At 36.1% G+C, this 18,211-nt stretch overlaps 1 protein-coding gene across 1 annotated transcript; it reads right to left on the minus strand.

Annotated features, from left to right (window-relative positions):
• Positions 1 to 2,716: 2,716 nt before the first annotated feature.
• LOC124923692 (protein CRABS CLAW-like) lies at positions 2,717 to 3,653 on the minus strand. Its single transcript, XM_047463660.1, has 6 exons — positions 3,567 to 3,653; positions 3,354 to 3,483; positions 3,125 to 3,238; positions 3,011 to 3,059; positions 2,852 to 2,927; positions 2,717 to 2,782 (listed from the first exon to the last, which is right to left on the minus strand). The coding sequence occupies exons 1-6, from the start codon at positions 3,633 to 3,635 to the stop codon at positions 2,717 to 2,719; spliced, it is 504 nt and encodes a 167-aa protein (XP_047319616.1). The 5' UTR covers positions 3,636 to 3,653.
• Positions 3,654 to 18,211: the final 14,558 nt, after the last annotated feature.

Raw genomic sequence — 18,211 nt, forward strand, 5'->3', positions numbered from 1 at the left:
GCACACTCTAACATTCTCAAATGAGACTTAGAAAACTCAACACACATAAAAATAATCATATTACATTAACGAGACACTTCTATACTTCAAAACTATAAACTAGACTGCGCTGAAAATCAAAAGAAATCGCTGAGGCGTAAAGGAGGTAGAGAACTTACTAGTAGATCTATTAAGATTGAAGAGCTGGAAATCGCTGATAGAAGAAAGGAAGAAAGAGGTCGCGTTGCTAGGGGTAATAAAATTAGATTTTACCAAGAGCATTTAAGAAAGCCCTCGGAAAAACTATTAAATGAATATTATGGAGAGATTAATACAAATGCTCTTGGAAATAATATTTATTTCCAAGGGTGGCTGAGTGCTTTCGGTAACATTTTGATTATCACCGTAGGCAGAATAATGCTCTCAACGATAAAAATATTTCCAAGAGCGGTAAAAATCTCTCGGCGATTGCTATCGGTAAACATGCATGTTCTACTAGTGTTCGCAACTTCCATGCTATATCTCCACGTCTTTATATGGAGGTACCTTGCACCGAATGCTCATTCAACCTTATCAGAATTTCGGTTTACATCTTCCTCATCTCGACCATATCATCAACATCATGCTTTGTTGTTTCCCCTTTCCCCTTTTGAATTTGTCGGATCCATGCCAACTATTTATCAGGCTCTACCTTGAATCGGCCTAGTCTTCGATTTTTGCGCTCTCATTATCTGTAGCCTTGGTCCGCTCAACTTGGAATAATGGATTAAGGTTAGAGGTATGTGGATAAGGTTGTGGTTGTGGACGTATAGGAGAAACTATTGCTTCAACTCACGTCATTGAAAGGGCCAACTTGTATTATAAAGCCTTCAAGTCATCATTCCTGGCCATGCTTTCTTCCTCGATGCTAGTAAAGAGACCTGACTTTTGGCCTGACGTGGGTCATTCCTCCGAGTTAGATATAGCTCTTATGTAACATCCTAAAATTGGGTCACGTACAGAGTAGTGAAGTGTGATTGGATCACGTGAAGTAGCCGTAATGATAGATAGATTAAAGATGCGTTCAAAAGAATACGATAAGTTTGAAACCTTTAACAAGATAAGACAAGATGAGTAACATATGAATGAGTTATTTTATTAAAATCCTAATTAAGTGTTTTGGATAAAGTCACAAACACAATAGACATAAAATGAAAACAAGCACCTATCATCCTCTCATTACAAGTTTTGCTCTCGAGTACGATAAGGCTTGAATAGAGAAATGTACTCCCGCGTCGTTCCGAGTTGGTAGGATCTCCTCATGCCTTGCTTGTCTTTCTTGACGTTCCTCTGAGCAAGTCTCGTGTCTCTTTTCCATGCCTCGAGATCTTCTGTTGCTATTGCTAATTTTTTTACTCTCATGGCATCGAGTTTCCCCTATATGCTCAAATTTTGTATGCGTCCCTCGATGGTGTTTTTCTTGACCATGCTTACGTCTAGAATTTGAGTAATAAACACAAAGAAAGGAAACTAGTTAGATTAGATTCTTCTTTTAGCTTCTTTAGATTTCCTCGATTTTCCTCCTTTAAAATTTTGGATTCGGCCTGAAAATTTCAAAACTGTATACCTGTTCATAGCATTTTTAATTTTGAATGGATAAAATGAGCGCCTAGATATATCTATATGCATACACGTATTTATCATATAGATTGATGTGAAGTATTGTAAAAGGCTTTACGACGTGGCTTTGTTGCTCGATATGACGAGACGAGGCAACGGCTTGATAGAATTGGCTTTTGGGATTTTAATCTAAAATTCGAAGTAGCTTAAGAGAGAGTTGTCCACCAACAAGGATACTGTCCCAAAAGAGATATCTCGATGTAAGAGGAGCTCTCAATTGGACGTACCCCGCACCACTATTTCAAAATCTCTCATTTTCAATAGTGTGGAATATTTGAAAAGTAGAGAGGGTTAATCCGGTTTTTTTCCTAGGTTTTTCTCAACTCACCAATCACACAAAGCTTTTTTGGCTTGGGTTGAGAGTGTCATCCACATTGACCACAATAACACATAAAATATAGATGTGTAAGCTTCATCCAAATGACTAAAGTTACTTTTTGAGCTAAACGTCAAATATCCCCAAAAGAGTCGTCAAAAAACTTTTTTCAAGTTGTCAGACGTAAAAAATCGATCATAAACATAAGCTGATCAATCTTGTTGTTTTATACTTTCAAAAATAATTTATTGTGATTGGCTTGTACATTTTGTGTATGTTGTTTTAGGGTTTAGGTAAAATGTATCTGATTTATAATATAAATGACTTTTTTTTACCACCCAAAAGGTAGTAATTACTTAGTTCATAAAAGTTCTTCAAAGTTTCCAAAGTTGACAGTGATACATATATATAATATGCATAAGAAAATATAAAAACAACAGACTGATGACAGCTTATCCATTCAGTACATAAGAACTAAACGATAAATTAAGATTAAGATTTTCATGACATAAATATAAAAAGTAGATATCCAAAATAAGCAGGTACTTAGCTGAGATTAATAATAATAATAATCTCATAATTAATACAAAAAAACAACTACTTCTGTCTGTCTCCAATGCTTCTATTTCCATTACCATGCACTTACATTAATATTCCTGCATAGTTCAAAATCAACCAATTAATCATGTATATATATATATATATATATATATATGCAAAATATAAATAAATAAATATAATGTTCTCTTACAGTGAAGTGAGCTATGGGTGGCCGGTACGAGTCGACATTGTGGTCACTGATGGAGAACTTGGAATATACCTCGCCCACTGTAATATTTTATTTATTAATATTAAAAAAATATTAAACATTAATGGGTATTTAAGTTGCTTAATTACATTTTTGGCAGCAGAACTGAAAGCTTCACGATGTGGTATCTCAGGATGTGCCGCTTTGATCCGTTGTATCTCCTCCCTTTTCATTTATATATATTTATAATTAAGAAGTACTGATAATCAATGTATAATAAGAAGAAGAAAGGATAAAAAGTGATATACTTCATGAACTGATTGTAAGCAGATGGAAGCCTGTGTTTCTTCTCAGGTGCTGCAAATGAAATAAATATATTAAAAAACAGTGTGTCTAACTAGTTATTGACGATGATGACATACGTTTAACCACTGGTGCTCTCTCTTGGCTAGGGTTAGTCGGCATAGACTTGATAATCTGCGAGGATGACGAAGAAGATGAAGATGGTGGTTGGTGTTTCCTGGTTTCACTGGAAACTTGATGACCCTGTGCATGGATGGATGATATTGATCAATTCATTATCATAATTATGAGATAGGTCATGTATATAAATAAAAATAGATGATATATATACCATAAAAGTGGATGGACAGCGATCCTGTAAGAGGTAGTGGGTGTGGTGGTGGAGAAATGGAGGCCTGGTGCTGAGATAGGATAGGTTGCTGCAATGCCCACATTTTACTGTCACTGTTTCGACCGCCCTCTTCCATGGAATCCCCACCTGCATCATGCATATATGATTTTAGGGTTAGGGTTTAATGAATGTATGTATGTTTGTAGAGTTTAGGTTTAATGAATTATTACAGCAAGAACAGTGTTGCAGAAGTTGCAATGAACGTAGCATAGGTGTTCGGATTGCTGAATCAAATCCATGCTTAACTTTAACTTGTTTCTCAGGAAGAAAGAAAGAAAGAAAGAAGACATGTATATATATATTGTTATGACTCAAGAAGATGGTGTTGGATCCTCGTACGGACGAGTTTGAGAAAAAAAGAAGGGAGATTTGGTATAGATAAGTATTACTACTATTATCAAAGGATCTTGTCTGACTTACAGGTCTTTGTCAGCTCCTCCATTCTTCATGGATTTAGACAGTCCACTTACTCCCTCCTCTTTTTTTCCCCTTCCGTACAACACATGCCGACAAATTTCACTTAAATTACTTTACTAACTTCATTAAAAACAAATCTTGATGCCTTTAGTTAGGGCATGATCATCCCACTATAGATTTTATAGGGTTTATTTTACTCTATTTCTCTCAAATCTAACTTTTTTTTTAATGGTATTGACTTCAACTTGATTAACAGTATGTGATACAAAGTTTGTTTTGCCCATCAAAAAAGTTACATGGTCTCTTATTTTGGGACATTTTTAAATAAAAGAGTTATAAGTAATTTTTCTAAAAAAAAAACTTGTTTAACGCTAATGTTTTTTTCGCAACTCCATCGATATACGACTAATCTTTGCGGGTTACATATATCCCACAAATACAATCAACCAATTTAGCTAGACGAGTTCGAATCGAGGGCTTTAGGGAAAGTACGAAAATTCATATTTTTTTCCGTTAGGTTAAAATAGAGAATATAACTTCATGTTGTTTTAATCAAGCTTTTATTAAGCATGTGTTTTGTCCATTGTCGAACTTCTTTATTCTTACGACAAATAAACCTAAACATCCGGGTAGATACTCTCATTGTTTATCTGTATAGTGAGAGCGTCAAATAAGGCATGTAATTTGTATCTAAAGTACGATCGCGCGAAATTAGGCCATCTATGGCGACCAGAGAAAAGTAATATTAGTTGTGACATGTTTACCAAGGAAACTCAACTTCAAGTCGAGGTTAATTAATTTCTTTTGACAAATCGATTGAGAGTTTAGAGTTGGTATGTTTTTTCATTTCTTTTTATTAAGTTATATATGGTTTTGTTTTGAATATTGAGGGAGATTAAGAAGTTCACTTGTATCCATCCTTTTTTTCTGAAAATTCTTGATATTGCAATATTGTTTATTAGATTAAAAAAGTATTTCCCGACAAATGTAAGGCATAATCAAACGGGATCCTAGATTAAAGTGAAAGTAAAAAAAAGAAAAAAATAAAGAAGAGTGATGGGACAATACCTAGATTTCTCAAAATGGAAAAGAAGCTATTTTGACATTTGTCCTATACTGTTTCCTTGTCTGTATAAACTATGGCTTTCCCCATTAATATAATTCTCACTTTACATTACATGCATGAATGCATGCATGAATGAATGAATCATCAGCCTTTCAATTCATATAAAATCTTTCTCATAATTAATTCATATTTCATGTTGGAAATTGCCTTGCTAGCTAGCTAGGAAGCTATATATATATATATGATCTCTCGTGGTGTCTGTAAAACCCTAGCTAGCTAGCTAGTAATTGATGAGATGATTAATGGATTTGGACATGAATCATTGGTCGTATGTTTCTCTGTTACATGTCTTTCTTTGGAAATCTTGATTGGACTTAACCTCCATATTCTGTGCTTTCTTTGTCCTTCCTCTTCCTATTTCTCCTCACTTTCTTTTCCTGTAATTTCCCATTCAATCGCTTCCAAACAGAAAATCGTGAAAACAATTGCTCATCATCAATTCAATTTTACCTTCTTTTTTTATCACAATCAAATCCTACTTTACCAGTCAAAATAGCTTATGAAACGTCAAAACTTACAAGTTTTTAGATTGAACTTTTTTTTCTCTTTTCTTAAAAATATAAAGTTTGAAAGAGACATCTATTACATCGCAATATAATCGTCTTGTTTACTTTTTTATTGATTTTGTGTGAATGGGTTTGAAATTTTTTAAATTATATCTTATTGTATTGAATTTAAAAACTTAGAATTTTTTTTATAATTTATTCTGAAATGATTCAGGCATGTTTTTAATGAAAATAATATATATAACTTCTAATAATTCTTTTAGAATTTTTTAAAATGATCTATGCAATTATAATAAAATTAACAGTTCAAAATAATAAAAAAGAATAACGATGAAGTTCTTAAACGAAACAACATGCAGTTTACCGGATATAATATATGACATTGTCATAATAATGACATTGTCACATTGTGAATGATTCTTAACTTGTTAGATATTTTCCGGTTTCATTATAACTAGATAGTCTAATATCAAAAAATTATATGGACATATATCAATCTCGTAAGTCTCTTTATTTTAATCGTCTCGATTAATGCACCTCACAATAACACATTCCTTTTGAATTAATTAAACTATGTAAATGTCTAGATTTTTATTTTTTGAAATGGTGCACTGTTAAAGTCTGACTATTAAGTTTTTTTTATTTTTTGGAACTTGGAAGATAGCATTACCAATAGCCATAATCTTCATTTTAACTTAACTTAATGTGTTTTTAATGAAATCGAACCGGTGAATTTAAGTACATATTTTGAAATGTGTAATATTGCAAACTAACAATGATTTTGTAGGTAACAGTAAATAGATGAACATACTTTATTTTTTAAAATTAACAAATTTTTGTTTATTGTTTTACAAGTTACTTTACTCATTAATTCACAGTTTATAATTAAACATAGTCAAAAGACACAAAAACAACTCAATCCTTAGAGGTTGTCATAAACTTCCAATCTTCATAGAAAGGGCAATATTGTCAATGAACCTCTTCTCATATATATATATATATATATATATATATATATATATATATATATATATATATATATATATATATATATATATATATATATATATATAATACATGAGTTTAAGAGAGGATGTTTATACAATTATGATCTTTGACTTTCACCCCTTTTGAGTTGCGATTACTTTTAATACATCAATTTGAATATACTATATTCATGTCTTTTCATATTTTTTTTTGTTTGTCTTGTTTATCTCTTTTTATTGTGGTTGTGATGACATGATTATTGAAAATATTTTTTACATTTAAAAAAAATATACACTAGTAAAAATTGATCTTTTAACGTCCGAATATTCGGCCGTAATTTATATTATTTCAGTCGGTACTAATCAGTATTGTCCGGTTAAATTACGGACGTTCACGGATGGTAGAACCTGCGTCGTTATTGAAAAAAGTATCAATAACGTCTGAATTTCATTCGGACGTTATTACTCAATAAAGGCCAATTTTTTTGCCGTCGTTATTAAATAATAAAGGCCGAATTTTTCTACTGACGTTATTGATCAATAAAGTCCGTTTTCCTACTAACGTTATTGATCAATAAAGTTTGTTTTTCTACGAACGTTATTAATCAATAAAGTCCGTTTTCCTACTAACGTTATTGATCAATAAAGTCCGTTTTCCTACGAACGTTATTGATCAATAAAGTTCGTTTTATTACGAACGTTATTGATTAGAAAATACTAAAAAAAGTTTTTAATCTAGAAACCTGACATTTTAAATTAAAACCTATTATATTCAAATTAAACAATATTATATATAACACAAAACATATAACATATTTCAACAATCTATTCAAAAATATATATGTTCCAAAACATGAATAGACATTCACAAATTTTGGACCTATAAAGACATATATGTTCAGTTACTTAATTTCTTCAAATTTTCAAAACATGAATAGACATATATAGGTTTCTTCATTTCTTCAATCTTCCTATATCCAAAAATCTGCAACAATCACATTAAAATAAAAATTAGGCATTTCAAAACTGTAGAAAGCAAAACCAACATAATTAAAATACTTCTTATAAAAAATAATAGAACCACATTATCATTTAAACAATAATCTTATTAACTGTTTTTGCAAACTCCAAGTTACTACAACTAATAGAAATCTTAGTCGATTATAAGAAGAAGAAAAAACCAGTAAAACTAGTAAAACCACAAATCTCATTAAGCTGAGCCTATCCATAAAATAGATTAATTAAACTGGCATTAAAGAAGACATAAGCACAACAATACCACAACCCTAATCATGATAAGAACAAAATGAATTGTTGATTTTAAAGAAATGACATGATTTGTTGATCATGTAGAAAATATAACTTGATTTTAAACTAATCTCTTACCAAATGTTTCACAAGAGAAGTGGAAAGACTTGTTAATCTTTATCTTCTTCATCTTCTTCTTCATTAGCTGTATTTAATGAGGCTAAAATTAATAATAAAAAAAATCATATTAACATAAACAATTAATCAAAATATATTTAAACCTATTTTAGAAGGCGGCGTAGTAGGTGGTACTTGTGCATGGGATGGCATCGACGAAGATTAAATTCTTAAGTATCGTGTCATCATAGCTTGCATCATTTTCTCTGTTTCAACACGCTCAGCTAATAATCTAGCATAAATAGCTTCCCTTTCTGCTAATATTTTTGCTTCATTAGTCTCCCTTTCCTCTATTAACTTTTTTTTAATTTCTTCTAATTCACTTTGTACTTGCTCATGATTATTTGTTAATTTCTCTACTACGGCTCTTAAAGAAGCGTTCTCTTGTCAGAGAGCTCTCTTTGATTGATCACCTCTAAATTGTGAAGTTGACCCTCCTATTCCCATCCCAATGACAGTTCCATGATTTTGAGGGCCAAACACTTGTTCCACCATATCCAAATCAGAAATGGAAGGATTTTCTTGTCTAACTTCACGCATCTTATCCTATAATAAGTCAGTATATTAATTTAATTATAGCATAAACAAAATATCATAAAAATGAATAAAAAATTAGAAATACTTACCGAATGTGATTGTACATCGGGATCAATAGATTTGTCCTTCCTTGTATGAGTCTCAATAAAGACGTCCTCGTAATATGGACGTTTCTCATCACGTATTTCCTAAATATGTTCAATGAAATACATTCAATATATGTTTATTTAAAAAAAATTAAAGTAATTAAGCTAGTTACACACATACCATTTCCCACCTCACTTGAGAAAATGACTTACTTCTGGTGCGGTGAACATAATTGTGTTTCCTTCTATTAATTTTATTGATAGAGCTTGTTTTCTACACTTAGAAAAACAATTTAAAATTATTTATCACATAAAAGTATTTATCTTAAATTAGTAATTACCTTATATTTATCGGTGAGAAAGTGGTGAAGCAACCACTCCCAATCCTCTGGGTCATTTCCTTTGGCTTGCTATCTTTAACTTTATTCATGTCACCTTTGTGCACAGCGATACAATGTCTATTAATATCGGCTCTCCACCTATTCTACAAATGTTGCATGTGTCATAACGTGGTATCGCGATAATCTTGAATATTAGTAGCATCGAACTTATCCTGGAAATTTTTAAATGTTTTGATAAGAAGATATTATTTAGAAATATTTTTAAAGAAAATTTAACTCACTGTCACATGTTGCCACAAATTATCCATTTCAGATGGAACTAACAAGTTCCATTTCAGCATGCGATGTTTGATTGCAAAATTATCGCGCACAATAGACCCTAAGTGACGAGCCCAATTCTTCCTATTTTCACAAAATGGTTTTTTATCCACCAAATTGAAGACGACAGAAGCCTTCTCTCCATTTTCTTTCATTTTTGACAACGCAAAATTTTTATTACTTCATCTCCTTCTTTTGGTACCTTGTTCTGTCGTTGATTCAGCGTCCGGTAGTGAATGTGGCATATCATTTGCAAGTATGACATCTTGGGTAGATGTGGAATCATTTGCAAGTATGTCATCCGAGTGAGGTGTGACATCATGTGTATTTTTGACATCTTGTGCAAATATACTTCTAGATGCATCTCTTTTCTTTTGCATTTCTGCTAGTTTGACATTTAAGCTACCTGGAGGAAGGTTGTTCTTATCTTGCCCAGTCATGACTTCTGAAATAAAATAAATAATATTATTAGCATAGAAAACAATAACAACATTATGAGTATAATAAACTCTAAACATATTATTAGTACAATAAACAATACCCATTTGATAATATCAAGTATATGAATACCGAGGATTTATCTTAATCGCAATTTGCCAACCTAGTTTAGAGACATTATCTCTTAAAAAAATACTTGTTTTACTTGAGTGGCTAATATAAAAGGATCTGTCTTTTGAGTTGTCAATAATCGGTTGCAATTTATGCTAACAAAACCATATTTATCAACTTTAATTCCACTTTGTCTAGAATGCACGTCAAACCACTTGCACTTAAAAAGTGCAATCCGTCTTCCATTATGATATTGCATTTCAATAATTTCTGTCAACACTCCATAGTAGTCCATAGTTTCCAAGTCATTATTGTCAACCACAAGAATACCACTTTTTGTGTCGTTAAACCCTCGTCATGCTCTTTTGTGTTGAATTTATATCCGTTCAGTTTGCACCATACAAATTTGGACGCATACTTTGTAGGACCGACTCCTAGAATTTTAAGATCTTTCGTTCTTTGATTATCGTCTTTTATTTGTTCGACCTATAATTTCAAATAAAAGATAAAGTTTAAACTTTCATATATTTTTTGTAATATGCAGTTATGAAATAACTCACTTGAATTCTGAATCAATTCATATATTCATCATCACATTCTCTATTAGAGCGTCCTTGCATGTATTCACTGCATAATTTGGAATAAAAGTTAATAGTTGTAAGAATAATTCATATTGAATATAGAATAAATCAGTATTTGTACTAGTAAAATGGTTCAGCCTCTTCACAATTCTTTAGTATGTACAAATGAGCCCGCTCTCGATCACCTTCTTCATAAGTATAATTCGTCCCTATTGATAACCTTCAATGACTGAAAATATGGATAGGGAAGTCTCTATTGGGTGATCAGAAGTCTCTACTACTAAATCTTCAAAATATCTTGAGCATAAACTGATACTCTCATTTACGAGCTAACCCTCACTAATTGAAGCTTCTGGATGATTTTTATTTTGAACATATATTTTCAAAATACCAATATATATTGGATACATCCACCTAAAAGGAACAGGCCCACCAAGAAAAGCTTCAAATGGTAAATGAATTGGCAATTGTACCATTATGTCAAAAAATGATGGAGGAAACACCTTTTCCAACTTGCAAAGTGTTAAAGCAATATTAACATCAAGATGTTCCAAATCATCTTTCTTTAGTGATTTTTAACATAATATACAAAAGAACTTTGATAGATGAACAAGAGCGTCATACACATCATCTCGAAATAATCCACGTGTTGCTAAAGGAATAAGGTATTCTAGCAATATGTGACAATCGTGACTCTTTAAACCTGAAATTTTTGTTTGACTAACATTTATGCAACCTCCAATATTTGAAAAAAAACCTTCTGGAATTTTTAAATCTTTAAGAAATTGGCAAAACTATTTTTTTCCATTGGAGGACAATACATAAGGAGCGAATGAACATTCAAGTTTACCTCTAAAAGGAACAGGATGTAATTCAGGTCTTATATTCATTAGCTGCAAATCGAGACGCGTATTAAGAGTATCTTTAGTCTTGTCATGAAGATCCATAATTGTACCAATAATACTATCACAAATGTTCTTCTCAATATGCATCACGTCCAAATTATGTCTCAACCATAATGTTTCCCAATAAGGCAACTCAAAAAATATACTCATCTTATTCCAATTATCACCCCGATCATTATGAAATATTTTTGACATTTTAGTATAGTCCTTACTTAAGATTATGCCTTTCAAATCATGTACCTGTCTTAAAACATTATTTCCCGTAAATATTTGGGGCGCCGTTTGATGCAGCGTGCGTGGCTAGGATGAACCTTTATCAAGATTCGTTGATTCTTACGAATACCGAAAGTTGATAGATATTGAGGAAACCTCGTTTTCTGATTAATAATCTTCCCCTAACAAAGTGTTTTAAGATCCTTTAAATACTCAAACCCTAGCTTGCAAAAGAAATAAACAACTTTTAATAAATTGCAAAAACACCCGAAACTAATAAAAAATGCGATTTTGAGCCCCTAAACGTTTCCGCCCGAAAAACACTAGGCAATCGTCGAAATCTGACACTTGCGAGATATTTTCGGATGCTGCAACTTTCGCATAAACGCCTCTTCGACTCGCACCGCATCATTCCCCCCAGGGTAGAAAAGATTCGTCCTCGAATCTGGAACCGCATCATCCTCATCAGAAGAAGACTCACCCACAAAAGGAACAAGATGCTTCACATTGAACACATCAGAGGTACGCACATGGCTGGGAAGGCGTAAACGATAAGCATTGGGGTTGATCTTCTCCACAATCTCAACAGGACCAATCTTCTTAGCAGCAAGCTTGCTATATTCATGAGCTGGAAAACGATCCTTAGTCAGAATAGCCCACACAAAGTCACCAACTTCAAAATCAACAGCACGCCTTCTCGAATCAGCCTTCTCCTTGTACTTGGCAGTAGCAGCAACCAAGCGGTCATGAGTGGTCTGATGAACCTGAGCCAACTGACCAACAAAATCCGCAGCAGTGGAATGAGGACGCACCTTGCTGGGCAGCGCTAACAAATCAAGAGGAGCACGCGGAGACAGCCCGTAAATCACATGGAAAGGACTGAAACCAGTGGAGCGATTAACAGCATGATTGTGAGCAAACTCGGCCTGAGGCAGCTTCAGATCCCAAGCCTTAGGATGATCCCCAATTAAACTGCGCAGAAGGTTCCCCAAAGACCTATTAACAACTTCAGTTTGGCCATCAGTTTGCGGGTGATAGGCACTGCTAAAATTCAGCTGAGTATTAACCAAACGCCAAAGACTCCTCCAAAAGTGACTCACAAAGCGAGTGTCCCGATCAGAAACTATGGAGGCAGGAAGTCCATGAAGGCGATACACATCCCTGAAATAAAGCTGTGCAACAGCCACAGCATCAGAGGTTTTCTTGCAGGGAATGAAATGAACCATCTTCGAGAATCGGTCAACCACCACAAAAATCGAATCAGAACCACGCTGGGTACGTGGCAGCCCAAGGACAAAATCCATACTGACATCAGACCATGGTTGAGTGGGAATAGGCAGAGGCAAGTATAACCCGGCATTAGTCGAAGTGCCCTTAGCCAACTGACAAACACGACAACGAGCAACAAAACGCCCCACCTCTTTGCGCATCGAAGGCCAGAAATAAGAAGCTGCAAGAAGCTGGAAGGTACGATCACGCCCAACATGGCCTTCTTTGTGGAGTTCCTGAATCATCCTCAAACGCAGGCTGCAATCTGGAATGCACAGCTGCACACCGCGGAAAAGGAACCCATCCTCCAAGACAAAGTCCCTCGAATCCCCCTGTTGGATGCGAATGAGGACCTGAGAAAAGAAAGGATCATCACGATAGAGGTCCACAAACGAATCAAAGCCGGGTACATGGACACGCATCTCCGCCAACAGCCCATGACGACGACTCAAAGCATCAGCCACGCGATTAGAAACACCAGCCTTGTGTTTAATCACAAAAGTAAACTGCTGTAAATAAGAGACCCACGAAGCATGACGATGAGAAATCTTGTCCTGACCACCAAGATGCTTGAGGGAATCATGATCCGTATATAAGACAAACTCCCGCTGAAATAAATAATGACGCCAGTGTTTGACTGCCTGGACAATAGCATAGAACTCAATATCATAGGTACTGAAACGAAGTTTAGCGCTAGACAGTTTCTCACTAAAATAAGCAACAGGACGCCCAGATTGGCTAAGTACAGCCCCAATACCCAATTTCGAAGCATCACAATGTAGTTCAAATGGCTGGGAAAAATCAGGAAGAACCAAAATAGGGGCTGAAGTGAGTCGGTGCTTGATCTCAACAAAGGCAGCCTCGGCATCATCCGTCCAGAAGAACTTAACCCCCTTCATACAATCAGTGATAGGAGCCGTAACACTACTGAAGTGAGGAATAAAACGCCGATAGAAGGAAGCCAAGCCATGAAAACTGCGAACTTCAGTGATCGAAGAGGGGCGGGGCCACTGATTGACAGCCAATACCTTACTCGGGTCCACTTTCAGGCCCTCCCGAGACACCACATAACCGAGGAACTGGGTAGAATCAGTAAGAAATGTGCACTTCGAGGAAGCAGCATAGAACTTGTCACGCCGGAGAACAGATAACACCTCACGAAGATGGGAGAGGTGTGCTACCTCGCTGTCACTGTAAATCAAGATGTCGTCGAAGTAAACGACTACAAACTTCCCAATGAAAGGGCGAAGAGCCTGGTTCATCACACGCATAAAGGTGCTAGGAGCATTCGACAGACCAAACGGCATAACCAGCCACTCATATAAGCCCTCACGAGTCTTAAAGGCAGTCTTCCACTCATCACCCATGCGAATACGAATCTGATGGTATCCACTCTTGAGATCCAGTTTGCTAAACACAGAAGCACCACCCAACTGATCCAACAAGTCATCCAACCGGGGAATAGGAAACCGATAACGCACTGTAATCTTGTTGATAGCACGACTATCAATGCACATACGCCAAGACCCATCCTTTTTTGGGGTAAGAAGGGCCGGGACAGCACAGGGACTAAGGCTCTCTCGAATGTGTCCCTTAGCCAGCAAGTCCTCCACCTGTCTACGCAACTCTTCATGTTCTTTGGGACTCATGCGGTAATGAGGACGGTTGGGTAGGGCAGCACCTGGAACCAAGTCAATGTGATGCTGAATATCACGCAAAGGAGGCAAGGCACAAGGTAGATTCTCAGGAAAAACATCTGCAAACTCCTGTAACAGCGGCTGCACTGGAATAGGCACCTCAGAACTAGCACCACAGGTAATCAGCGAACAAAATAGAGCAAACACCATGCCTGATTCGACCATGGCGGTTTGAAAAGGACCCCGAGATAACAAGGTGGCAGGGGGGGACACATGATGAGTGGGGGCAGCACCCTTCTTGGGCTGATTTGGCATCAACACAATCTTGGTACCATGAAATAAGAACGTGTAGGTATTAGCACGCCCATCATGTATAACAGAATGATCAAACTGCCAAGGGCGACCAAGTAAAAGGTGACAAGCATCCATAGGAACCACATCACAATATACAACATCACGATAATGGGAACCAATGGAAAAATTAACAAGTACGCGCTTCGAAACTGTAACATCCGTACCTTGACTCAGCCAGGACAAGCGATAAGGCTTGGGATGAGGTTCAGTGGACAGACCCAGCTTCGAAACTGCAACCTCAGAAATCACATTCTCACAACTCCCAGCATCAATGATGAAGGTGCAAACTTTGCCACCGATGGTACAAGTGGAATGGAACAGATTATTGCGTAACCACTCGTTGTCAGGAGCACGAGGGGTTAAACATGATCGACGAATCACCAAAAGGGGGCCAACATCACCAGAAACATACTCCTCCGCTGCCTCATCATCATAAACATCATACACTGGGGCTGAATCTGAAGGAAGAGCAGAGTCAGGATCATCCACCTCAGTAAAAAGACCACGATTGGTGGACTTTGGGTTGCGACACTCTGCTTGGCGATGGCCAACTTCACCACAATTGAAACAACGCAAGCCACTGGGACGTCCCTGCGGGGGGGCTGTAGTGCCGCGAGGGGGGGCTGGGGTGGGATGGGCCGACTGGGAAGAAGAACCAATGCCACTAGTGGGGACAACCTGTTTTCCAAAGCTACCCGAACCGCGCCTGGCTAGCTGTTTCTCAGCCTGTGAAGCACGCTGATGTGCCTCAGAAACAGTCAAGGGATCAAACATATTCAAAATATCCTGCAACTGGAGGCGAAGGCCACCAATATAGCGAGAAACCAACTGGAGAGGGGACTCAGACAGGTCAACACGAGCCACAAAGGTGTAAAACTCAGTGGAATAGTCATCCACGGAACGAGAACCCTGACGAAGATTCTGGAACCGCTGGTACAGGTTACGTTCGTAATTATATGGTAGAAACGCAGCCCTAATATGCTTCCTGAATTTGTCCCAATTCGTGAGCTTTGCCTTACCATGACGAACACGTGTCTGTTTCAACTGCTGCCACCATGCTTGTGCACGACCATGTAAGCGGATCGTAACAAGGGGTACACGACGATCTGCAGGAACTTCCTTGAAATCCAGAATCTCTTCAACCTGAGAAAGCCAATCAATAAACTCTTCCGGTGATAGACTACCATCGAACTTAGGGATGTCCACCCTGAAAGCCTGCTCCCAGCGATGATTGGGGCGTTCAGGGGATCGATTCCGAAGACCACCGAGAGGGTTTTCATCTGTCATCGTAACATCATCTTCAGGGTGGTGCATGTGCATAGATGCATCCATCCGTTGCGTCAACCATTCAACCTGCCGCCTCAAATCGTCGTTATCACGGCGAAACTCAGCGTTTTCACGTCGCAACTCAGCAAGGTCACCATCATCAGCACCAGGGGTAGGGTTGCGCGGCTGTCTTCGGGGCGGCATACCTCAGGGTCGACTGGAAACTGATACCAACTGATGCAGCGTGCGTGGCTAGGATGAACCTTTATCAAGATTCGTTGATTCTTACGAATACCGAAAGTTGATAGATATTGAGGAAACCTCGTTTTCTGATTAATAATCTTCCCCTAACAAAGTGTTTTAAGATCCTTTAAATACTCAAACCCTAGCTTGCAAAAGAAATAAACAACTTTTAATAAATTGCAAAAACACCTGAAACTAATAAAAAATGCGATTTTGAGCCCCTAAACGTTTCCGCCCGAAAAACACTAGGCAATCGTCGAAATCTGACACTTGCGAGATATTTTCGGATGCTGCAACTTTCGCATAAACGCCTCTTCGACTCGCACCGCATCACCGTTCTGTTCTCAATATTACCATCAAACAAGTCCCTTTCTATGCGGAATTTGTGGTCAATTGGGAGAAAGCGTCGATGACACATGTAACACTGCTTTTTACCATGTTTCAGTCTCATTGAGATAGTCTCCTTATTACAACATGGACATGCTAACTTCTCTTTTGTACTCCATCCAGATAAGTTTGCATATGCTGGAAAATCATTAAGTGTCCAAAGCAAAGCAGCACGCAAAGTAAAATTTTGAGACGTTGATGCATCAAATGTTTCTACTCCAGTTTTCCATAACTCTCTTAATTCATTAATCAAGGGCTGTAAATAAATATCAATCGCATCTCTTGAACTATCAGGACCATAAATTAACATGGATAAAATGAAATTAGACGAGTTCATATATAATGTTGGTGGTAAATTGTAAGGAATAAAGATCACATGCCAAATACTATAGGATGATTTTCTATTTGTAAATGGTTGAAACTCATTATTTGCAAGGCCCAGTCTCACGTTATGAGGCTCCAAGGAAAAATCTATATAATCTTCGTCCAATGTCTTCCAAGTCATAGAATCAGCTGGATGTCTTAAAAATTGATCTTCAACTCTCATATCATTATATCATCTCATAGAAAGAGCAGTTTTTGAACATAAATATAATCTTTGCAACCTTGGTGTTAGTAGAAAATAACGTAAAATCTTAATCGGGATCTTTTTTCATTGACTTTCTTGCGAGGTTCTCCAAATTTATTATTTTTCCATCTAAACAACCCACATACTTTACAATATTGCATGTCCTTATTGTCTTTCGGAAATAGCATACAATTATTATTATATGCATCTATTTTTTCATAAGAAGGACCAATATCTCTAAGAAACTTCTTAGACTCATAATATGAATTTGGGAGATTGACATTTTTCGGTAATATTTCTTCCTTCAACAATTTCAGCAACATGTCAAATGATGTATTTGTACATTTTCCAACATTTTTGAGGTGAAGTAACTTTAATAATGTCGACGCTTTAGAAATCCTTGATTCTTTGAACAAAGGTTCATTCGAATCATTTAACACTTTATAAAAACTTAGCATCTTCATGTGGTTGTTCACTATTCCTAACATCCTGAAGGTTTAGAACATCATGATCAACTTTTAAATCATCTTCAACATCATCATTTTCTTCTAAATTATAATCATCTATAGAATGATCATCTTCTACACCATTATTCATATCATCTTCTAAACCATCATCATCTATGTAAATATCATCATTTTGCGGTCGCTTTACTCCATGACAATGCCAAAGTTTATAACATTTCCTTATTCCATTGACAATCAAGTGTGTTCTCACAGTGGCTCTATCAAAAAAATTCTATTACCACATACACACACGGACAAGCAATGTCAGTCTTTCTACCCGAACTCTTAGCAAAATCTAAAAAAGAATCAACCCTTTGTCGATATTCAGAAGAATGTCGACCTTGACTTGCAAGTTCCATCCATTTTTTATCAGGTACATGCATTCTATAAATAATCAAGTCGGAAAATATAAATAATTAACCTATATTCATCAAATACGTAGTCTTTAACTCAATTAGAATGTATGTCATCAGACCCCATTTCATGGAGAATTAATGAATTAATGATAATCAGAGTTTGTAGAAATATTCATGGAGGAAAATGATAATCAACATCTATCTATCTATCTATATATTCTATTAAACATGGTGAAATT

Source organism: Impatiens glandulifera, chromosome 1 (genome assembly GCF_907164915.1).
Source record: "Impatiens glandulifera chromosome 1, dImpGla2.1, whole genome shotgun sequence".
Taxonomy (NCBI): Eukaryota; Viridiplantae; Streptophyta; class Magnoliopsida; order Ericales; family Balsaminaceae; genus Impatiens; species Impatiens glandulifera.